Source organism: Rousettus aegyptiacus, unplaced genomic scaffold, assembly GCF_014176215.1.
Source record: "Rousettus aegyptiacus isolate mRouAeg1 unplaced genomic scaffold, mRouAeg1.p scaffold_m13_p_12, whole genome shotgun sequence".
Taxonomy (NCBI): domain Eukaryota; kingdom Metazoa; phylum Chordata; class Mammalia; order Chiroptera; family Pteropodidae; genus Rousettus; species Rousettus aegyptiacus.
In genome coordinates this window covers 11,523,521-11,547,382 of record NW_023416287.1, presented here as the reverse complement: position 1 = coordinate 11,547,382, position 23,862 = coordinate 11,523,521, and the positions used below count along the sequence as shown (strand labels likewise).

Below are 23,862 nucleotides of genomic sequence, written 5' to 3'. Positions count from 1 at the left end.
ATCCCCTTGCCCCCTCCCCCACTCGCCCAGTGAGTAATGACATTCACGGAGAGGGGAGGGAGGGAGAGAAGGAGAGGGGCAGGCTCGGCGAGGCCATGTGATGCTGGGCGAGAGAGAGCCGCCGCTGCCGAAGCCTCCTTCTTTTCTTCCTCTGATTCCGGGCTGTCATGGCGACCCCCAACAATCTGACCCCCACCAACTGCAGCTGGTGGCCCATCTCAGCGCTGGAGAGCGATGCGGCCAAGCCTGCGGAGGCCCCCGACGCGCCCCAGGCAGCCAGCCCCGCCCATTGGCCCAAGGAGAGCCTGGTTCTGTACCACTGGACCCAGTCCTTCAGCTCGCAGAAGGTACAGCCGGAGAAAGCAGGGAAACCAGATGCGCTAGGTGGCTTGGGGGAGGGTATCCCGGGGAGCTGAAGGGGTCTGAGGACCTGGCGAGACACTGTAGGGTGGAATCTGGGGTTTGGGGCCAAAGGACGGGAGACGCCGGGCTGCTCTCCCTGGAGGTTACTGGCCCTGTCTTGGGCCCCAGGAGCGCCAGCCCCAATTCTAGGAATATCCATCCTCATTCCCTTCCAGCAAAACCCAGTCTCTTAGAGGGCTGAGAAGAGAGACAAAGGCAAGGGGAAGGGAATGGACACGGCCGGCAAGGCGGCCTTTTGGAGGGGACGGCTGCCGTGGGGAGCGAGGAGGAGCGCTTCCTGGGGTCCGGCCTCCCGTCCCGGTAGCCCATCGTAGGCCCTCCCTCCTGAATACTACAGGCCCTGTAGGTCGCAGCTCCTCTGTCCCTCTGCCTGGCTGGGAGCTTTCCTCTGGCTGGGGCATAGAGGGTCTATTCTAGCCCCTCCCCCACACCTACTCTTGAGAAGGAAGGAGTTAACGCATCTTTTCAGACCTGCCGGGTCGTAAGATCTATTTTGCTCTTAAAGGCACAGATGGCCTCTCAGCCCCTTCTCAAACCTAGGGAGACGTGGGGCGGGGGGCAGTTGGGAATCCAGCTGGTGCTAAGTTATTGGGGTTCCCGCTTCCTGGGAGTGAGCATGGGGCACCGCGTTTGTAAGACAGGAGTGCCTCTAGGGGCGCAATCTCTCACCTGGGGCTGCTGACCTGTTTGCGGGGCACGGATTCAGCACCATGGCCAGCGCCCGGAATTCAGGCCCCATTGATTGCCTGAGCCTTGGACTCCTCTCTCTGGAAGATCTTTTTGTTGCATTCACTCATTTTCCAGATGGAGAAACGGTGTCTATAAAGAGAAAGAGCCCTGGGACCAAAAGACTTGAGTTTCAGTCTTGATCCAGGCTCAGTTTCATCATCTGGAAAGTGGGATATTGATAATAACAATAGCTACTTCTTCGAAATCCAACCTCTTTCAGTACTAATGAGAGGCTTGTTGATGAGGTGGTATAACTTAGTGTTCTAGATGAGGACTACTCAAACTTGAGTGTGCATTATAATCACTGCATGATCGTGGTTAAAGCACAGATGGCTGGGTCCCACCCCAGATATTCTGACTCAGTAGCTCTGGCGTGAGGCTCAAGATGCTGCATTTCTCAGAAGCTACCAGGTGATGCTGATGAAGCTGGTCCAATCATCTCCCTCCTAGTAACCCCATGTTAGGGTATGAACTCTGAGGCCAAACTATCCCCAGTGGAAGAGCCATCTTCTCCAAAAAAAACTTACCGTGGGGCTTTGGACAGATCACTTTGCCTCTCCAAAGCCTCAGTTATATAATCTGTAAAATGGAACTAATGGCAGTGCCTACCTCAGAGGGCTGTTTTGGTGAAACGAGATGATGCACACAAAGTGCTGATGGCAGTGCCTGGCACAGAGTCAAGACTCTAATAGTGGGTGTTATGATGTCGCTGAAGTGCTAGGTAAAGGAGAGGTCAGGTTAACCAAGGTCACACTGGGATTTGTCCATGAATTTTACACATGCGTGCTGAACACCTACTGCGTGCTGGGCTCTATGCAAGTTGCTAGGGGTTCAGAGATGAATCAGTCTGACCTCCAGATGCCAGAATCTCCTGCCTCCCAGAACCTCAGGCACCAGGCCTAGTGGCTGGGACTGGATGGGAGGCAGAGGGATGGCATTCCCCATTACCACCCCCTGAGAGAGCCTCTTGCACTTCCCCCAATTGACTATTTTTTACCCAGCCTGAGCTCAGAGCCAAGGTGGTCCATTAGTCAGGACGAGACCACTCGCCACAACTCAATTTGTGACCAAGCCTCTGACATGCCAGCCAGGGCCTTCCTCCTGCCCAAGGGCCCATGGTGGGTTCTAGAGGCAATGTAACCTGGCAGAAAGGGCATGGGCTTTGTACTCAGATGGTCTTGAGTTCCAGGCTCATCTCGGGTGCTACTGGCTGTGTGACATTTGACAAGTCACTTCACTTCTCTGTGCCTCAACATGCACATCTGTAAAAGGGGACTACCCTGCAGAATTCTCAGGGGATTGAGAGGACATGGACACATATTAAGTGCCCAGCATATAGTAGGAGCTTAGCAGATGAGTTTCCTTCCTTCCCTTCAAACCTGAAGGGTCTTGCCTGATGCCAGGAGCATGTGGAGCACGTGAGAAGTCTGTCCTTAATGGCACATGAACTATTAGTAGTAGAAATATCCCACCCTCAGGCATGGCGATGGCTTCATGAGGAATCTGGGGACTACTCCAGAGCCGGAGGGTGGCAGGACAGGGAGGGGTGCAGAGCCCAGACTCTGTGGCCAACCTGCCCAGGCTTCAATCTCAGCCCCACCACTGACCAGCTGGGTAGTCCTGGGCAGGTTGCTTAACCTCCGTACCTCACTTGCCACATCTGTAAATTGAAAATATTAATAGTGCCTCCCAAATAGGGTCTTTGTGAGGATTCAGCAAATATATCTGTGTAAATCACCTAGCACAGCACCTAGAATCTAGCAAGTGCTCAGTAAGTGTAGTTACACTTACCAGACATGAGGTCAAAGTTGCCACTTTCCAGCTCTGTGACTCTGTGTGCAAGTGTCTCCACCTCTGTTAAGTCTCAGGCCCCTCATATGCTTAGAAATGTGCAGAGGGTTGTGAAGATTGAATGATGTACATGGTCACACACTTAGCTCAATGCCTTAGAAAACTGGATGCTGATAGTGAAATTTCAGGCACCATCACAAGTGATCATCCAGTGGAGATGGTAGGCTATTCCTGCCTCCTGCCCCTTCTGAGGCTGTTCCTGCCTCCTGCCCTTTCTACTTTGGGAAGATGAGGTTTGGAGAGTCAAAAAGTGCAGAGAGGCAAGAAACCAGCATTCTCGTGCTGGCGCTCCCGCTCACTGGCTGTCTGACCTCAAGTAAGTCCTGCCTCTCTCTGGTTCTCAGTTTCCACAACAGGAAAATGGACAACCTGCCTCCCTCCGTCCCCAGGCAGGAAGAACTGTTCTACCTCTGTGTGCCTCCAGCCCTCTGAGCATCCTTCTGTCCTCATACCAGTCAATTAAAAAAAAATCAATATTGCTACTTACTACCTGTGCACCTGTTTACACTTATAAAATGAGCATAATGCTAGTACCTACCTCTTTAGGTTTTTGTAAGCATTAATGAGTTAATACATGTAAAGTTCTCGGAAGAGTGCTACGTAAGAGTTAGCTATTATGAATGTTGTTATTTCCACCAGAGTGAGTCTCAGAGAACCATCCCTGGCTCCCCACAGCAAAGCCGGGTTCAAGGTTCCCTTGCCACATCCTCTCAGGCTCTGCCCTTGTCTTGGATGTACCTGTGTGGAGCCCCTGGCCCAGCTTTTGGCTGCCAGGAATAAAAAGCCTAGGTCTGGGCACTGCTAGGGGCCAGTCCTGACACCCAAGACAGAGCAGGTCTCCCCAAGTCCTCCTCTCAGACACGGCAAAAAGAAAGCAAGTGACTTCTACCTCCCACCCTGGCCTGGCCTTTCAAGCTCTTGGGCACTGGCCCCCAGACCTGTCCATACTTCTGTACGCGACCATTTACCCCATTCCAGAAGGCCCACAGGTGAGAACTGCAGATCTCACCACTCTGCTCAGAGGCCTGCAGTGGCTTCCCACATCCCTCAGGGGAAAAGCCAGAGCCCTCACAATGGCCTCAGGCCCTCATTGCCCCTCATCAGTCTCGGGAAGCCTGTGGACCTTTCGGAATAATGTTTTCAATTGAATATAATAAAATACATAGGATTATCAGACTAGAAGGGAAACCAATGATACTGAAGTACAGCTATTGACACATTTCAAAAACAATTTGTTATATAATGGCATATGTTTCCATATTAGCCCATTCTATAACATGATGTCTGGCAGGGCTGGTAACTGCCGTGATGTTGAACTTGGGATGAGTTTAACTGCGACAGTTGTGAAGTAAATGAAAATATCTGATTCCTAGTGCTGACAATATAACAGGCACTGCTAACACTACCATGCTGCACTCAGACTTGAAGAAAAAGAGCTGCATGTCACTTTGAGATTACTGAAAATTAACATGTAATTTTTCCATCCTAGTTCAAGGACTCCCTGAACTTACTCGTGGACTCCTGGGTCTGAGAGTCTCGATTATAAGTCCCTGTGCATGAGCATTCTGACCTCCTCTCCCTCTTCTCTGCTCTCCCGTCCACCCTGCTCCAGCCACGCTGGCCCCCGCACACGTGGCCTTTGCAGACACTTTGGACACGCTCCTGACCCAGGGCCTTTGCCCTGGCTGCCCTTCCGCTCAAAACAGTCTTCCCCAGATCCCTTAGTGGACCACTCGCTCGCTTCATTCGAGCCGTTGCTCAAGGTCACCTTCTCAGAGAGGCCAGCCCCGACAGATCTCCCTATTGTCACCTGTCTCTCTGATGCTCTGGGATCCCCAATTCCCCTTACTCTGCTGTATTTTTTTCTTTTTTCTGATGTGCTCATCATCTCTCGACATACCCTATCATCTTAACTGCTTATCATTGGTCTGCCGGGATCTTCCTTCACTGCTGAGTCTTCCATACTTAAACCAGGACCTGGCAGAGTAGCCACTTGATAAATAAATGTTAGAAAGTGGTGAATTCATAAGCCATATGAGTTACATTAAAAAAAAAGGTATTTGATTCTGTAAACCTAAAACTGCACTAAGATACAAGGTTTATTAATTTAAAATAAGGTATTCGAGATAAGTAAACCAAGGCTCAGAGACTCTAAGTATCTTTTACAAAGTCACACAGCAACTAAATGGCTGGGAAGAGACACGGACCCAACCCATCACAGTTGCCTCATAAACAGGGGTTTGGGTGAGGAGAGAGAGTGCCTGACTATGACAACGAAATACCTATGGGTGGAATTTCAGGCAGCCACAGGGAAGGTAGCTTGACCAGAGATGGTTGATGTCTGGTCACACTGAGTGGTGCCCACCCAGGAGGCAGAGATGGCAGATGGCCTTGGTGACTGCATGCCCTTCCCTTGGGCCTGGCTTCCTCCCATACGCCCTTCCCCCGCAGGATGGCACATGGCTCTGGCCTGCAGCTGAGCTAAAGGAGAAAGTCTCCTTGGCCACTTGCCGACGTGACCTGAGGCAGCTCCAAGCAGGGCTGTTATGCCTCTAAAGATAGTCCCCTCCCCAGGGGGCATTCCCACCTGTCATCCTCACTGGAGTCCCAGGGCTTATGAGTGGTCCCGGGGGGCAGGTGCCCTGCCGGACAGAGTCCAAATGTCTGGACCTGCCAAGGGCAAAGGCTTAGTGTGGTTTCTGTTTCCATCCATTCAGAGGCCCCAGTTTGGCCCAGAGGCTGGATGACTGGGCGGAGCCCGATCTCTGAGGCAGGAGGATGCCAGGATCGGCAGGAAGGGAATGGGGTGGTTTGGCTTCAGATGAACTCCAGGCTGAACTGCTCCGGGGCTTCTCCAGGGCATGGTCACCACCCGTGAGCTCAAATATCCACACATGCGTGTGTTCACACAATACTTGAATATTTACACCTCCCGGTACACTCATCCATATGCACCCACACTCATGCACACATATGCACACACAGACATGCACACACATTTGCTCATTCACACAGTCACCACTTACACTCAGGCAATCGCACTCACACACTGACACACCCAGACCCAACAGATGCCACCCCCGGGTGCTCACTCTCTGCGACAGTTCTCCCCCTGTCTCAGACAGACACAGAAGTTCCCTCCCTCGGCCCTGTCTCCTGTGTGGTCTGAATGTGGTATCAGCTCCCAGCAGGTCTGCAGCCTCTCGTTTTAGTAATGAGGAAGAGGAGACTCAGGAAAGGGCAGTGATAGCTCTAAGGTCACACGGTGTTGCCGTGGCAGAGCCAGGGTGAGGACCTGGGTGCCCACCTCCCAGTGCCGTCGGCAGGACCTGCTTTTGGCTAATGGAGCAAATGAATCTGCGAATGAGAGTTTGGGGTTTGAGAACTAATTATCTCTCCCTCCCAACAGTTCACCGAACAGAAGAGGGTGTTCTTGTTAGCTGTGAGCTCGGGGCATGAAGCATGTTAAGACATCAACCAGGGGTACAATGCAATCTGTGTGTGTGTGTATGTGTGTGATAATAGTGATGTTAGAATCCATGTACTAACTTTCTGTGCTAGAACTTTACCCACATCATCCCATCTCAACCTCAAGCCAGCCTTGAAGGAGTGATTACAGTCCTCATTTCACAGAAACTAGGGATCAGAGAGGTCAAGTGACTTGCCCCAGGTCACACAGCAAAGAAACAGTAGACCCAGGCTTCGAGTCCAGGTCTGTCTAACTCCAAAACCTACTCTACTGCAAGTAGCTAAGGCACATTACCTCTACTGTATGCCGGACACCATTCCACAGGGACTAATTATATAATTCTCACATCAGCCCTCTGAGGGAATTGCTAGTGAAACTCCCATTGGACAGGTGAGGAAACTGAGGCACACAGATGTAAAGCTATTTGTTAAGCCAAGTCACCCAACAAGTAAGTGCTGAAGCTGGAATCTGAAATGACACAGTCTGGTACCTAGTGAAAGCTTCTGAACATGACCCCATACTGCCCCTTTTGAGGTTTCAACTCACAGCATCCGGGCAGGATGCTAGGGATGCCCAGTCCCTGGAGCTTCCACCTGGGTGTGTGGGTATGTCGATGCTCAAAAGGGGTGGAGTCACTTGCCATCTTTTTGCTGGGGAGCTTGGACAAGTGCAGCCTTCTTTCTGAGTCTCAGTCCACAGGAAGGGAAACATTGGACTAGGTGATCGCTGTTTTCCAGCTCAGAAATGTTAGGCTGAGTCAGGACATGCCCCAGCCTCAAGGTTCTGCATTGGCTTCTACTGGCTGAAATGTTTGTCTGTGAACCCCTAGAGATGTAGGGGGAGGCTAAGCGGGGAGCAGGCCCAGGACTCCCTGGAAGGAGCCCCCAGGGCAGAGAGCACTGGTCTGGGAGTCAGAAATCAGTACTTCCAGGTTTAGGTCTGCTGCTAAATTGCTGTGTGACTTCGGGTAAGTTACTCACCCTCTCTGGACTTCAGTTTTTTCATCAAGAAAAACAGGAAGTTAGTTTCTGTTCTGCTCTCCTCTTGGAGGCAATCGTGAGCATCTAACAACCAGATACAAAGTTGTTTGGGGTGGGGGGGTCAACCTATGTTAGCAAATTACTTTTCACCTCATTTTCTTTCTCAAAAAATTTGAAAAGTTTCGCTGACGATGATAAGAATTTCTGCAAATTTTCTGGCCAACTCCAGCCCTACCGGCCAGGTTGAGAGTCTAATCATGCTAATGGTAATTGTGAATCGAGTGCAATTTATATACAAGACACTGGGTTGGTACTATTAATACTTCTGTTTTGCAAATAAGGAAACTGAAGTTCAGAAGGTTTAAGAAATCTGTCCAAACTCACACAGCAGAAACAGGAATTCTGCCCTGAGCATGTCCAGCCGTGAAACCCAGCTCCAGAACCACCAGGCCCCAGACCCCTGAGAGATAGCCCCCTACCCGGCTGCCCAAAAATGGGTTAGAAGCAACAGTGTCCCCTCCTGTATGTGACCTCTGACCTCCCTCCCCCATATGCTCCATCCCACCTGGGCAGAGTGTCCCCGTGTGTCCGCCCGCCTTCCCCTCTCTGACCCTGGCGCCTGCAGGTGCGGCTGGTGATCGCGGAGAAGGGCCTGGCCTGTGACGAGCGGGACGTGAGCCTGCCGCAGAGTGAGCACAAGGAGCCCTGGTTCATGCGGCTCAACCTGGGCGAGGAGGTGCCTGTCATCATCCACCGTGACAACATCATCAGTGACTACGACCAGATCATCGACTACGTGGAGCGCACCTTCACGGGAGGTACGGCCACCACAGCCACCAGGGGCCCCACAGTCCCAGACAGGGTCGCATGGCTTTGGGAAGCCTGGGGAAACCTGGGGAAACCCACTGGGGCCATGAGCAAGGCCCAGTCTCCCCCAGAAGGAACCACGGGGCTACAGGCAGGGCTCAAATGCCCTCTAGGAACTGCATAGTTCCAGATCCCTGGGGACCCCACAGACACCCACCTGCCCCTGATCCCTGTACTCTTGGAAAAGAACATGGTCCAGACACTGCCCCCTTTAGAGCTCTGAGCTCTAGTGCTATAGCCTCCTTCCTCAAGAACTCTAGAGGCCATGTCACAGGCATGGCCACAGACAGTTGGGAGCCCCTCAGGCATGAGCAGGACCCAGGCCTCCTTCTAAGTCCCCACAGACAGGGCCCAGATCTCCTAGGGATGCCAGGGTACCCACAGGCCCAGCCCTCTGGAGCCCTGGAAACATAGTCAGGGTTATAGACTTCCAAGAAACCCACAGACATGAACCTAGAACCCTGCAGCCAGGAGCAGAACCCTACAGAGCTCTGTACCCCCTTCTCTCTTCCTCCACTGGCCTTGCTCCGTGGGAGCTCCCTGCCCATGGCCGAGCTGCAGACAGCAGCTGAGAGGGGATCAGGGCCTAGACACGCACCGTTTAAAAAGAATATGAATTCATCGCCACCATTTCAAAATCCAGGAGAGCTTAGTTTTGAACATCCAGGTTTCCAGCTTCTCTTGAAGTTTGTCAACAAGAGGCCCAGACCCCCACCTGCCCCTCAGGGAACAGCTCGGAGGGCTCCAGTGAGGCAAGGTGGGCAGGCTGGACCACTAGGACCCCGTCACTTGGGTGGGGACTTTATCTCAAGGAGTCCAGGAAAGGGGGTGGGCCAGGGACTGCCGAGCCATGACATGTTGGGGTTCCAGGATGCTGGGGTCGGGGTTTATGGGGTGCCAGAAGCTATCCTCTCTGAATCGGGGGCAGGTGGCCGAGGCAGGGCCTGTGCCCCCAGTCTAGTCCCAGCTGTGCCTCGCAGAGCATGTGGTGGCCCTGATGCCCGAGGCGGGCAGCCCGCAGCACGCGCGGGTGCTGCAGTACCGTGAGCTGCTGGACGCACTGCCCATGGACGCCTACACGCACGGCTGCATCCTGCACCCCGAGCTCACCACCGACTCCATGATCCCCAAGTACGCCACGGCCGAGATCCGCAGTGAGTACCTGGGGCGGGGCGCACCAGCCCCCCGACTCAGCCCCTTCTTGGCCTCTCCGTAGGAATCCTCCCTCCGCCTCCTCTTGCTCCCACTCGAGTCTCTTGCTCTCCTTTTCCTTCCTTCTTTCTCTCTTCCCGTCTCTGCCTCTCTCTTTTTATCTCTGTAAATCTCTCAGTCTCTCTCTGTCTCTGTCTCTGTCTCTCTCTGTCTCTGTCTGTCTGACTGTCTCTCTGTCTCTGTCTGTCTCTGTCTGTCTCTGTCTCTCTGTCTCTCTGTCTGTCTCTCTGTTTCTCTGTCTCTCTGTCTGTCTCTCTGTCTCTCTGTCTATCTCTCTGTCTCTCTCTGTCTGTCTCTCTGTCTCTGTCTCTCTCTCTCTCTCTGTCTCTCTCTGTCTCTCTCTGTCTCTCTCTATCTCTCTGTCTCTCTCTGTCTGTCTCTCTGTCTCTGTCTCTGTCTCTGTCTCTGTCTCTCTCTCTCTCTGTCTCTCTCTCTCCCTCCCCGCCCCTCTGCTCCGCCTCATGCTTGCTTTCTCTCCACCGCTCTCTCGGACCTTCCATCTCATTCATCCTGTTTTACACTGACTGTGTCTTCCCCTCTCTCCGGCAGTCTCTCCACTCCCCTCGCCTGGCCCCTTCTCTCGTCCTGCTATCCCATACAGAGGCTCCCCAGAGGCTTGTCTTGTCCATGAGGAGCTGGGGCACCTCCCCACAGGAGTCCCAGCCCCAGACACCTGGGTCAGGGGCTCAGGGAGGTCAGAGCTGTGGGTGGTATCCCAGGGCACTGAGTGACATCAGGGGTGGCGTCGCCAAGGAAGGCTGCCCAGATAGGGCAAGGCCCCCGATTTCCGATTCAGGCATCACCAATGTACTGTCTTAACTGCCCGCCCATGGCCCAGTGCATCTTTTTGTTCCCAGCACCCGGTTAATGGGAGTTGGATTAAATCAAGTTACCCATCGGCCACTGTTTACAGACTTTGGTCCAGGCTCTGTGCAGACACCACGGGGTCCTATAGACAGACGAGGAGGGATGGTTCTAAGTAGAAAATAGGTGCTCGGTAAATAGCCGCTTCCTACGTCGCAAAGGAATGAGGCTGACGTTCAAAGGCGGGAAAGGGACAGGCTGTGGAACTCAATCTCGTCCCTTTAGAGTGCCCTCAAACGAGACTCAGAATTGATCTATACTGTCTTGTCCCCATTCAGTGGACAACATTTATGAGGCTCCTTACGTCCCAGGCCCTGGTCAGGGGACAAGGGACAGATGGGGAAGGCACAGCTTCTACCATCCCAGGGTCATAGTTCCGTGGAAGTAGAAAGACAAGTAACTAGGTAATTACAGTGTGAGACTAAGTACATTGGAACAACCTCCCAGGAGGGCAGTCTGGCACTCTGTACCAAGCATAAAAAGACTCACACCTTGGAGATTCTTCCGCGGTTACACCGGATGCGTGCACCGAGAAGTTCAAGGACATTCATTGCAGCGTAAATGGTCATAGCGAGAGGTTGGAAATACCCAGCTGTTGGGAAACTGGGTAAATAAATTCTAGTACTCCCATGCAGTGGAATGCTGTGCAGCAGCTTAAAAACTACTAAGCATTTGGAATACTCTCTGAGATATATTAGTGAGTAGGAAAAAAAGCAAAGGCAAAAAATGCATCTAGTGTTCTATCGTTAATATATTTTAGAAAGGGTTAGGTGAATACACAGGTGCTTGTAAAAGCTCGAAGTATTTCTGGAAGGATGTGTGAGAAGCTGCCAATAGTGCTTGCTGTGGGAGAACAGAACTAAGGGAGTACAGATTGAGAGGAGAGAGATTTACTCCTCACTGTACTTTCTTTCATGTTGATTGAATTTTTAAACAAGTATGCATGCATAAGCTGTTCACGATCAAATTAGTTTTTAAAATTTCAATCTAGTATCAATTAGTGGTATGATAAGGGGAGCGTGAGGGCTGTGGGACCACAGAAGACGCCCCCGAGGGTCATGGAAGGATTCCAAAATGCAGCAACATGCAAGGATGACCAGGAGTTGGAAGGAGAAGGGGAGGGAGAATCCTTTCAGGTTCAAGGGCGGGAGAGGGTGTGCTGTGTTCTGGGAACCGAAGGAAGTTCGGTGGTTGAAGTGTCGCCCAAGGGGGTAGAAGTGGTTGCGGTGTGAGTCTGGGGAGTAGGTCTGGCAGAACTGGAATTTTATCCAAAGAGCAGTGGACAGACAGTGATGGGAAGTGACATGCTCAGACCTACATTTTACAAAGATCACTCAAGTGAGAGAAGGGAAGGATGGGTGGAGCAGTTAGGAGGTCCTGACTGTCATCCAAGTGAGCGATAATGTAGGCTTGGACTGGGTGGAGGCAGTCCCTAAGTGTTTCTGGGCCTGGAGGCATTCCCCCTTCCTTCCCTGAGCCATGCGAATGTGCCTAGAAGACAGTAGGGCTCAGCCTGCTTCCTCCTTTGAGGAGACAGAGAGGATCTCAAGGCTCCAGCCTAGCTGAGTAGGTGGGAGGAGAGATCTCACAGGATGCAGAACCCTCCGATTGTTCTGCAGTGAACCTCCAGTCAGTCCAAGGTTGTCCCCCTTGGTCTGGTTTGCCCTCTTTGAGTCTAAAGAGAGCCACATAGGCAGCCCCGGTAACTGGCAAGAGAGAAGATGCTGTACTTGACCTTCACATTTATAAAACATCAATGCGGCTTAATATAGCACCAATCCAGGGGTCACTTTTCACACAGACTAAAAGATCTGGAAATGTGTTTATTGAGTTTTTATCAGGCCAGGAGATAGGGTGGTGAACGGTGAAATCTCAGCGGGAGGAGCTGAACATCTGTGGTCACTTATTTGCTCGCTCGTTCTATTCATTCATTCATTCATTCATTCATTCATTCAACATTCATGTTCTGTGCCAGGTCTGTACTGGGTTTTAAGAGAACAAAGATGAGTCTGCGGCATGCTCTCCTGAACAAGCCTGATCCCAACTGATCTCGGAAGCTAAGCAGGGTCGGGCCTGGTTAGCACTTGGATGGGAGACCACCTAGGAAGACCAGGTGCTGTCCGTATAAAAAATTAAAACAATAAGAGATCGTAAGCTGACAAGGTCCTTGCAATCCGTGAGGTCAACTAAGGCTTACCCTGGCTAAAAAATAATAATAAGAGAACAGAGATGGATCTGACATAGCCACTGCTCTCCAGAAGCTCAGATTCTAGTGGGAGATGTATACATCCAGAAATAAGTACATTAGCATCAAAATCTCCATGTACAGCAGTACACGCTGTGCACTGCGCAAATCGGGAGTCGTTTTTCACATAGACTACAGTGTGAATGGAGTTGTGCAACGGCACCTCTAATTAGTGTGTTTGAATTCTCTGACAGAATTCTGTACAGCATACACTGGAGGACAAAGGCACGGATGGAGTGGTCAGACCTCCTAGGGGCTCAGGCAGGGCTTCATGGAGGAGGTGATCTTGAGCTGGATCTCGAAGGAGATTTTCAGGGAATGGCAAGCATTTGGAGTGGCTGAAATGTTGTCATCTGGAGACAGGGACAGTTGCAGGAACTCAGTGAAACGTGGAGTTGGTGAGGAGAGAGGAGAATGGATCCTGCTGGGTCTTTTAAGGCAAGTTGAGAAGCTTGGATATTAGCTGAGGGCAGTGAGGATCCAGGGATGGATTTTAAGTAGGGGGTGGCATGGTCGAATGTATATTTGAAGATCTCTCTGGCAGAAGGGGGGAGAAGGGCTTGAAGGGAAGAGAGTGCAGGTAACAGAGGGCGGGTCAACATCATCCAGGCAAGAGATCAACAGGGATAGTCAGAGGGTTGAAAGCGAGAAGTGAAATATGAGGAAATTTATATTTTTCTCTTGTAAAACCCACAGTTTACCATTAGACTTTCAAAGATTTCCAAAGTTAGATGATAGAACACTTCCTCTTTCCCATTAGGAATCATTTTCAAGGTGTGGCTTCAAGTCCATCATTGGCCCATTTTCTGTGACCCTTACCTTTTTGGCATCAAGGCCAGTTTTCCTGGGAAAGATGGTTCTCCGAGTCCCTAAATCTTCAGGAAACTTGCTCCATCAGACGTGGAAGTTTCAGGATGCCAAAGGTCTCTTACAGTTTTTCTTGCAATGAACAAGTTTTTCCTTATGGGTAGTGAGTGAGAACTGGGCCAAGAACCAGGCAGATCCGGGTTCGAAACCTGTTTGTCATTTCCCAGTGTGGAATGTTATTTAGCCCCTCTGAACCCATTTCCACACTGCGAAGGAGGGTTGGGGGAGACACTCACCGAAAGGCGAGCTTGTTCAAGTATGGAGTTACATCCATTTCTGGAGAACTACTCATCCCCGTGAGTGGTGTCCTCAGTGAGGTTTCTTGGTGTCTGTGCCTCAGGCGGGTGGCCCTCTGGGTCCCACAGCGTTTTGTGTCGCCCTTCACTGCGGATTGATCATGCTGGGTCATAGAGATTTCCTTATGTGTCCGTCTCTCCCACTATCCTGAGCCCAGGGCAGGATAGCATCTCATCCATCCCCATGTTGCAGCCCGTTACGCCTACTAGGTGCTGGCTGTTGATAGTGTTAGTTCCCAGACCAGTGTTTGGACGGAACCTACCCCAAGTTTGTGGGGGAAGGGATGCGACAATGGGTATCAAAAGGACAAGGACTTTCCTATTCTTTCCCCAGGACATTTAGCCAATGCCACCACGGACCTCATGAAATTGGACCATGAAGAAGAACCCCAGCTCTCTGAGCCCTACCTTTCAAAACAGAAGAAGCTCATGGTGAGTGCCTCCAAGCCTGCTCATCTCTCTTTCCCACCATCTTTTCCGTGATAAAAAACAAGGAGAAGCTGGTTCTAAGTACAAGATCAGCTGCTAACATGAAATGGAAAATCCACTGGCTTTCTTTACCAATCCTCTGTCATTTACTGGCTATTTGGCCTTGGGCAAGCCACTGTCCCCCTGGAGCCTCAGTTTCCTCATGTCTTGGGTTGTGTCTCTAAAAGCAGAGTATTGAGCAGAAGTTCTTGGGTAAGTGTGGTACTGAGGGAGTGCTCTGAGGAGAACCCAGTAAGGATGGGAGGGGTAGAAAAAGGGAAGGGGCCAAGTTCACCTGATCCCACAGGAAGCTCTTGAGTGTAAGTGAACCATAAAGTCAACCCACCTTGAGGCAAGGGGCCAACCTTTTATATCCCTAGTCAGTCACTGGCTACAGATTGCCTGGCAGAGGAGTCGAAAGGCTGAAGGGTGTGGGATAACCTCCCAAGTATTTTTGGACCGCTCTTTATTGGCCAAGAGCAATTCTATGGAGAAGGGGCAGCTATGAACTACTATTAACCAACCCTCACAGCAGCTAGCATATGAGAGTACCAGCCCCATGAAAGGGATCTGAGCAGGACAGCCAAGCTCACAGGACTGTTGTGAGTGCCAGATGAAGGCGCTTTATACCTGCATGGCATCCTATACTCTTGAGAGGATATTTGGATGCTGGGTTTGCAGAAGGGGGTTACACCAAGCTCTAGTCATCCCAGCTCTATTGAAACCTATCCTGCCCCCAGGCCAAGATCCTAGAACATGACGATGTGAGCTACCTGAAGAAGATCCTTGGGGAGCTGGCCATGGTGCTGGACCAGATTGAGGCCGAGCTGGAGAAGAGGAAGCTTGAGAACGAGGGTGGGTACCAATCTTGGTGTGAGTGGGTGCTGGCTCCCATCCAACCCACCCTGACCCTGCCCAGTCACAACCTCTTTTGTCCCCAAAGATCCCACAGGAAGCTCTTGAGCGTAAGTGGACCACCTGGGAGGTCGTTAGGATTGTGGGTCATGGAGTCAGAAGACCTAAGTTTAAGTCCTAGCTTGGCCGGCCACTTACTAGTTGAGTGACCATGAGTCAAGTACTTCATCTCCCTTAACCTCAGTTTCCATCTATAAAACGGTGATAGTAAAAAGACCTTCTTCAGAGAAATGTTGAGACATTGCATGAAATAATATATGTAGAGTGCTTAGATCAGTCTTTAGCACATAGTAGGTGTTTAATAAAGGTTGGTGAAGGTGATAATGGTGGTGGTGATGGTGACCTTTCCCCTGCTCAAGGATGTGTTATGGCTTATTCATGCTGCAGCCAGACATCCAGGCTCATGCAGACTCTGACCTTGACTCTGTCTGTTCTCAAGTGCACTCTTCTCTGGCCCCTGAGCATTCCAGCTTCATTCCCACCTCCGCACCTTTGCCCCTGCAGTTCTTCCAACCCGGAGCACCCTCTCGACACCACTCGGCTCCTTTTTCCTTTGACATACCATCTTTGCCACGGCCCTTCTTCAAATGTCATCCTGTACTTTCCCCTTGCTCTGTTTTAGGCTGCCTGTTAGTCTTGTTTATTCAACTATGGAGCCTATCCGACATGTGCTGCTACCCCCAAAGCTACACATACACACGCCTACTGTGTGTACATGGGGAAGTTGTGGAGCACAGTGTTCTAAAAGATGGGTTTGGCGTCAGACGGATTGGAGTTAGAGTTCCAGCTTTGCTGCCTGTACTGTGTGACTCGGACAAGTTGCTTTCCCTATTGGAGCCTCCGTTTCTTCATTTGTAAAATGGGATGACAATCATGAAACTTAAAACCTTAACCTCACCTTGTTGGACTCTTGTAAAAATTAAAAGCACTCGGCACAGCGCCTGGAACATACTAGTTTAACACACATGACGGCTAATTCTCCAGACGAGAAAACCGAGGCTCAGAGAGGTGAAGTGACTCGCTCAAGGTCACGCGGCTTGTAAGTAGCATAGTTAGGGCAAGCGCGGGTTCCCTCTTGATGGGTCCAGTGTTCTTCCAGCATCTCACAGCTGAGGCCTGAGCGCCAGGCACACGCAGATACCTCAGGCCTGAGCAGGGACGTGAGCGTGTGTCCTGAAGCCAGCCGCCTTAAATCCTCTCTAGAAAAAAAGCATGATGACAGCTAAATGAGGAAAAATAACACATACCTCAGGAGGAACTTTCTCATTTCCGTCAGTGAGGGTGCTGAAGGGAGACATTACAGAATAATGCTCAGGGTCCAAATGGCATGGTGGTTCCAAGACTGGCCTTTGAGGTCAGACAGAGTCCCGGCCCTGCCATTCTCTCACGGGGTGACTTTAATTCTCAGGTCTATCTTATATATTTATGCATTAATTTGCCAAGGCCGCCATAATAAAATACCACAGACGGCATGGTTTAAACAACAGAGACTTGTTTGCTAATGCTTCTGGAGGCTGGGACCCTAAGATCAAGGTGTTGGCAGGTTTGGTTTCTCCTGAGGCCTCTGTCTTTGGCTTAGAGATGGTCGCATCCTCGCTATGTCTTTGCTGTGTGCATACCTGGTGTCTGTGTGGCAAAAAAATGTCCTCTTTCTATAAGGACCCCAGTCGGATTGGAGTAGAGCCCACCCTAACCACCTCATTCTAACTTACTCACCACTTTAAAGGCCCTTTCTCTAAATACAGTCAGTCTGAGATACTACAGGGTTAAGGCTTCGACATATGAATATGGGCAGGGAGACAATTCGGCCCATAACAATTTATACATTTAACAACCCTTACTGTGTGTCAGGCACTATTCTAAGTGCTTCACATATTTTAATCCATTTAATCCCCATAACAACTCCAGGAGGTAGGTAATATGAGTAACCCCATTTAACAGGTGAAAAAATTAAGGCACAGAGCGGTTCGATGACCTTCTCAAGGTCACGCAGATAGAAGTGGTGGAGCCCAGATTCAAATGCTGACTCTCAGAGTCGAGTTCTTGAACACTAGTTATGGCATCTCTTCTGTTTGGTAAAAGGGCGATAAAATGAGCATCTACTTCACAGGGCTATTGTGAGAATCAGTGAGAAAATGCGTGTCGGGGGGCTCAGCACGTGGCCTGGCATATGGTATGGAAGTGTTTGCAAATATTAGCTGTTGTCGTGATTGAGGGAGACACAGGGTCTGACCTGGGCGGAGGCCGGAGTTGACGGTCCTGGAGAATTTCTGTGGATAGGCTGCCCTCGGGTGATCCTAGCCTGGGAGGCTCCTGCCCTGTTTTGTCCTGAGGTCTTCCAACAGGCAGCGCTGCACCGCCCGATGACCACGAGGCTGGGGCTGGTTAACGTGGAGAGGTGTGGGCAGACCTTGTGTCCCTCTGGGGCCGGGGGTGGCAGCAGAGGCCCAGGGAGGTGCCTGTGAGTTTTAAAGTTCTGACTGGCTGGGCCCACATGGTCTCTGTCACTCATTTACCCAGCAGGGTGTCCCCAAACTTTCTGGGGGGAATGCTCACACCCTCCACTTCTCTCCTTATGGGGCAGAGCTGGGGGCTAGGAGGTCTGATAATGTCACAGTTAAGACTCTAAATGAAGCCACTTCCTGATATGGGCGGAGGCGTACCAGGTGTTCAGTTTGAGACACAGTGAGTTTGAAATGCCTTTGAGAAACCCAAGGGGAGATGTCACCTAAGCCATTAGATATTCCAGTGTCACTTTCAAAGGAGATAGAGACTTGCGAATCTTCAGCATATATTTGGTGCTTAAAGCCATAGAATTGGATAATTTCACCTAAGAGAGAGTGGAGAGAGAGACTGAGACCTGCCGTATTAGTTATGTATTGTTACGTAACAAACCGCTCCTGAACTTAGCAGCTTAAGCAGAAAACATTTCCTGTATCACACATTCTCTGTGGATCAGGAATTCTGGAGCAGCTTAGCTGGGTGCTTCTAATCGGGGCTGTGTGGAGCGGGCTGCAGTCCAGTTGTTGGCCGGGGCTGCAGTCCTTAGAGCCAGAGGATCAGCTTCCAAGACAGCTCATTCACGGGGCTCTTAACTAGAGGTCCCAGTTCCCCACTGCCTGCTGGCAGGAGACCTCGGCTCCTCACCACATGGGCATCTCAATAGTGCTGCTTGAGTTTCATTCAACACGGCAGCTGACTTCACCCTGAACAAGTGATCCTGGGCGGGGGCGGGGGGTGGGGTGGGTGAGCAAGCAGAAGCCACAATGGTTTACATGACCTACCATTGGAAGCCACTGTCATTTCTGCCATGTTCTCTTCCTTAGAAGCAAATCATGAAATACGATCCATATTCAAGGGGAGGAAAATTAGGCTCCACCAAAGGGAAGAATATCTGTAGGCATATTTTAAAATCCCACACCTGCCCTGAGGTCTCCCACGTTGAGTGAGGGGTAGAAGCAGAGAAGCAAACGAAGTCGACTGAGATGGAGTGGCCGGCAAGGCGAGGCAGGACGACCTCAGGTCATAGGAACCCAGAAAGTGTGCTGGGAGGCTGAGTAAACCAAGGATAGGAACGTGCACCGCAGATTCTGTTTCCATGGCTGTTGGTGGTGACCTTGCTAAGGGCAATTTCATTGGAATGTGGGGGCAAAAGGCCAAAGAGTGAATGGGAGGTGAAGAATGAAGAGAGAAAGTATAGACCACTCTTTGGGGGACATTGGGCTGTAGAAGGGAATAGAGAAATGGGGTGGGGGCCGAAGAAGGGTGTGGGGTGGAGGGAGGGGTTTTTCAAAGACAGGAGGTACCAGAGTGTGTTTTCAGGCTGGCAGAAATGACCCCGTAGAAAAGAGGAAGCAATGGCAGGCCCGACGATGTCAAGTCGGCGAGAGGACAGGAGAGCCGTGTGGCTCTGACAGGGCCCCCACAGGAAACGGGGCCACCTCGAAGTGAGTAAACCGGAGCAGGCTTAATAAAAAAAAAAAAAACTGTTTACAGATCTGTGGGCAGGGTTCAGGGAAACCACAAGGAAAAGCGTGGTACCCCGGGCCTGAGGTCGTGAGCGGTGGGAGCAGTTTCCAGAACGTGGACAGAGAGGCTGTGTGGAGAGGGCCACCCGACAGGAGCCGTCGCTTTCATGCTGGAGGTAGAGCCAGTCCACGGCAACCCACAGAGAGGAAACGGAGGGGAGTCAGACTCCGACCTCACGCTCATCACCCTCCTCTCTGCTGCCACTGCTCCCCATCAGCTGAAACCCACGGAGCCAGAGCCAGGGGGCATGTATCCATCAAGCCGTCCTCCTGGGGCACAGAGCAGCGTAGAGAACAGAAGGCAGTGGGTCTAGAAAGGCAACAGGAAGATATGCAGCATGTGACAGACTCAGATAACCGCAGAGGCCTGGCCCCGAGAGTGTGCGGATCGTGCCCGTGGTCGTATCAGGAGGGTGGCACAAGGCTCGTGTGTGCGCCTGGGTGTGTGGCTTTCACGGTGGGGAGTGAGGGCTTCCATGTCTGAAGGCTCCTGTTTTCTGAATGAAGCAAGAGGTGACGTCATCGGCTGAGAGAGAAATGAGGCACGAGGTGAAAAGATGGAAGGTGCGCAGTCGTCTTGACGGAGAGGGGGAAGCGGGCCCGTTTGAAATCTATTGCAGGACCCAGCAGCGCTGAGCGCCCTCTTGGGCTTCGCGGTCATGAATTTAAAGAGTAACTGGTCAGTGTAACTGTTTCCAGCAGACTCGGCTGGCAGACTCAGAGAAGGCACAAGATGGAGTTCGTCCAAGGCTGGGATTGCCAAGGGCTCACGCAGCTGGAGGAGGGAGGAACGGAAGGGGTCAGGCCCTCTAGTGACATGCCAGATAGCTCCGCATGTAGGCTTATCAGCGTTAGCCTACCAACACGCACACAGGCACCGGCATGCTTAAATAGTGACCCGAGCAGACATGCTTAGGGACATCCGTCTGCAGGCGAATGGCCGAATGGACGTGGGCGTACACCCCATACAGTATACGCGTGGTCATCTGCACACCACGGGGACACAGACGCCCATGTGTGCGGATATCCACATGCATATACAGCACCGGCTGCACAGATTTGAGCAGACGTACGCACCACGCTTCATACAGACACAGACGGCTCTGCCGCAGAACGCACCCGTCGCACAGGGCCCGCGGGTAAGCAGAGATGCACGCGTGCGCCCCCGGTCACCGGCGTGTCGAAAGCAGCAGTGTAATGTGGCGACAGCGCAGACTCTGCAATCGGACAGCCTGTGTCAGACTCTGCTCTGCCACTTGCCTGCTGTGCGGCTTTGACCAAGTTACTTAACCTCTCTGCGCCTGTTTCCTCACCCGTAAAATAGGGAGAACGCTAGCACCTACTTGACAGGATTGTTGTAAGGATTAAGGGAGTAACACTACATTCTCCTGGTTCGTCTCCCGCCACACAGGCTGCTCCTCCTCGTGCGCCTTCACGTTGCTCAGTACCTAAGCCTTGGAGGGCCCCAGGGTTCAGTCCTTGGTACTGTTCTTGAATCTGCCTACACTTATCCAGGCTGTAGCTGGGGACTTCCGCCCCTCGATCCTGCCTCCATCCACTGCCCTTCACCCCATCACGCTCACCTCCCTGTGTACCTGGCAGTAATTCCCTGACTATCATGAGCCCTCCCTTGCCTGCACCTTCTACTCCCTCATCCCTCTCGTGCTCCATCCTACTCACTTTGCAAAACCTCAAACCAGGATAAGTCCAACTGTTCACCTACTCAGCATCTGTGAACCTGAACGTGGCTGGAGAAACACACGGGATGCTGGCTGCTCTCACTTTTAAGTTATGACCACTAACCTTAGATGGACTTCTGGCTTCCCTAGGCCTCCCACCGTCCCTTCTCCAGATGACTACTTAGTACCTTCTCCTTTCTCTTCAACCCTCCAACCACTTCGCCCACATCTTCACTCTCGACTGACCACTTTCTTTCTACATCACTGAGAAAATGGAAGCATTAGAAAGAGATCTTCGCAGCTACCTACCCGTCACCGTTAGTGTACATATGTACACGGTGTTTCATCAATTCTAAGATGCATCTTTGCTAAATCATATGCTAACGTCTCTGAAATTAGAATGTGTCTCACAATCAATATTTCAGTTGCCATTGTTTGTCCTCTGTGGGTGCATGTCTTATATTTGACAGCGACTTAGACTTGATGGACTATGGCACCCCCACACTCCCACTGGAGATGAACTGTCCTCAACTAGCTAGGACCAGTCCCTTTCCTTGTGTGCTCGGTGCCATCCACGGTCGCCCGCTCAAGGACACCACATCGGTAATTCTCTCCACTTGCTCCCGTGGAGTCGTTTCCCCCTCTCTGCTAGATCAGTGCCATTGACACGTTTGTTTTCCCTCCCGACTTACAAAAACACTCTTAACCCGTCTCAAAGTGCTAGTGTGTCCTTCCCCTTACAGCAAAACTCCTTGAAGGGGTGCTCATTGTTCACCGGTGCCAATTTTTTTCCTCCCCCTCTCTTTTGAACTTTTTCCAAACAGACGTTCATTGTCAGCATCTACTCCAACTGCTCTTTTCAAGGTCACTAGCTGCCAGATGCAAACGCCATTCTCAGACCTCCTCTTCCTTGACCTCTCTGCAGCATCTGAGCACAGCTGAGCACTCTCTTCCCCTTGGGACACTTTCCCATTCTGACTCCCAGGACACCCCACTCTCCTGGGTCGCCTCCCACATCCCAGGCTGCTCCTTCTCAAGCTCCTTCCCTGGTTTCTCCTTGTTGCCCAAGATCTCAATCTTGAAGTCCCAAAGCTCAGTGCTGGCACTTAAAAAGTCAGTTGATTTAAAGAAAAAAAAAATGATCATAGGGATAGCATAAGGATATGGCAGAACTCATTAAAGTTGTAGAGGAGTGAATGCCATTGGAGAGACACTGTCGCAGACGAACATCAGAGGAGTCAAGGAGAGAGGACTGAGAGCAGAAGGGAGAAACGCTGATGCCTCCCGCCTCCACCCCCGCCCCATCTCCTCTCTCTTCTTCCACCCTAGGGCAGAAATGTGAGCTGTGGCTCTGCGGCTGTGCCTTCACCCTCGCTGACGTCCTTCTGGGAGCCACCCTGCACCGCCTCAAGTTCCTGGGACTGTCCAAGAAATACTGGGAAGATGGCAGCCGGCCCAACCTGCAGTCCTTCTTTGAGAGGGTCCAGAAGCGCTTTGCCTTCCGGAAAGTCCTCGGTGACATCCACACCACGCTGCTGTCGGCCGTCATTCCCAACGCGTTCCGGCTGGTCAAGCGGAAACCGCCATCTTTCTTTGGGGCCTCCTTCCTCATGGGCTCCCTGGGCGGGATGGGCTACTTTGCCTACTGGTACCTCAAGAAAAAATACATCTAGAGCCAGGCCCGGGCGTGGTGTCTGACTGTCGGTGTCTCTGTGCTGTTGATCCCCAGTGAGCTCTCAGTCACGCACTGTCTCATGAACACTTACTTGGACAGTCCCTCCCCACCCCTCGTTCAGAGTAATTCTATCGTCAGTGTGAAAATATTCCATAGTTTAGAAGTAGACGTCGCCAATGCCACGGCTCTACTAAAGGAGAGAAAGAGTGAGAGAGAGAGAGAGAGAGCAGAAACAAAACACGAATGCCTTTTCTTTCGCTTCAAGGTCTCAAGATGGAACTGTGGGGACTGGTTAGGATCCGAGGTGAGTCCCAGGCTGTTTGACCCACTAAGGCCCAGATTCTAGGAGGTGCTGGGGGCTCGGAGGGCCTGACCCCTCGCCTCCCCTTCCCTCTTGCCCAGGGAACTCTTCCACAGGACAAAGCCAACATCAAGACTCAACTCTTCTAAGTGGTACCTCCGGGTAGTGGGGGGTGGGGGCCTAGAGATCCAGAGACCCCGTGGGGAGCCCCTGAAGATCGGCAGGGGCTTCATTCTTCTCCTGGATGAGGACTGAAACAGTGCTGGCTGGAACCAAGGCGGTGGCATCCAACCACCAGGCCATGAGTGGGCCTGACACCACGAGCACACCCTTACCCCCCTCCCGATGCGGCCAGTGAGTCTGGTTTGGCATTTCACCAGTAATCCCTGAAGGCAGCATCCACCATTCTCCTCCCGTAGAAGGTCAGTCCTGGCCCAAGTGCAGGGGTGGATCTAGAGGCAGGTGAACCTCGAGTCCCTCTCCCAGCCTCCGCCAAAGCCATCTCCTTTAATGCCCACCTTTCCCGTCACTTGTGGAGCTCCCCACGGGCCCCACCATGCCATGCAGGGGGTCTCTGCGTCCACGCTGCCTGCCCTGGTCATGTCTCACTTTCCTGTGCCTTTTGCATGTTGGGAGAGGGTCTGAGTGTTACTGCCACTCATGCTCAGAAACCACTGAAAGCCCCCAATAAAGCATCCAGGAGAAGCAGTTGCTTTTAATTTCTAAACCTGTGTTGTCCATCAAGCTCTCATTTCTAAAGGCTGGGGCCAGAGAGAGAGAGAGAGAGCTCCCACAGAGCTAGCGAGAGTTGAGTTCAGGTCTCAAGTTGCTAAGCATACTGATGGCTTCTGGATAGACTTTGCAAAGTTTTGCCCTTGACATAAACCCACTTCACCTGGACACAGTGCTTCACAGTTTACAGAGCATGTTCACAGACATTTACTCATGGTAACCTATACGTAGGCTTCCAAGGGGCACCCAGGGCACATGCTC

General features: G+C 51.7%; 1 protein-coding gene across 1 annotated transcript; it reads left to right on the top strand.

The window, feature by feature from the left end:
• Positions 1-32: 32 nt before the first annotated feature.
• GDAP1L1 (ganglioside induced differentiation associated protein 1 like 1) lies at positions 33-22,592 on the top strand. The gene is made up of 6 exons (XM_016152428.2): positions 33-347; positions 8,078-8,270; positions 9,300-9,473; positions 14,138-14,235; positions 15,012-15,126; positions 22,223-22,592. Exons 1-6 carry the CDS (start codon positions 168-170, stop codon positions 22,564-22,566), a joined length of 1,104 nt encoding a protein of 367 aa, XP_016007914.1. The 5' UTR covers positions 33-167; the 3' UTR covers positions 22,567-22,592.
• Positions 22,593-23,862: the final 1,270 nt, after the last annotated feature.

Excerpts from the sequence above, each read along its gene's own strand:
- GDAP1L1 (XM_016152428.2), top strand. The coding sequence starts at position 168 with ATGGCGACCCCCAACAATCTGACCCCCACCAACTGCAGCTGGTGGCCC. Across the intron at positions 348-8,077 it reads AGTCCTTCAGCTCGCAGAAG|GTGCGGCTGGTGATCGCGGA; the intron begins GTACAGCCGGAG and ends TGGCGCCTGCAG. Across the intron at positions 14,236-15,011 it reads CAAAACAGAAGAAGCTCATG|GCCAAGATCCTAGAACATGA; the intron begins GTGAGTGCCTCC and ends TCCTGCCCCCAG.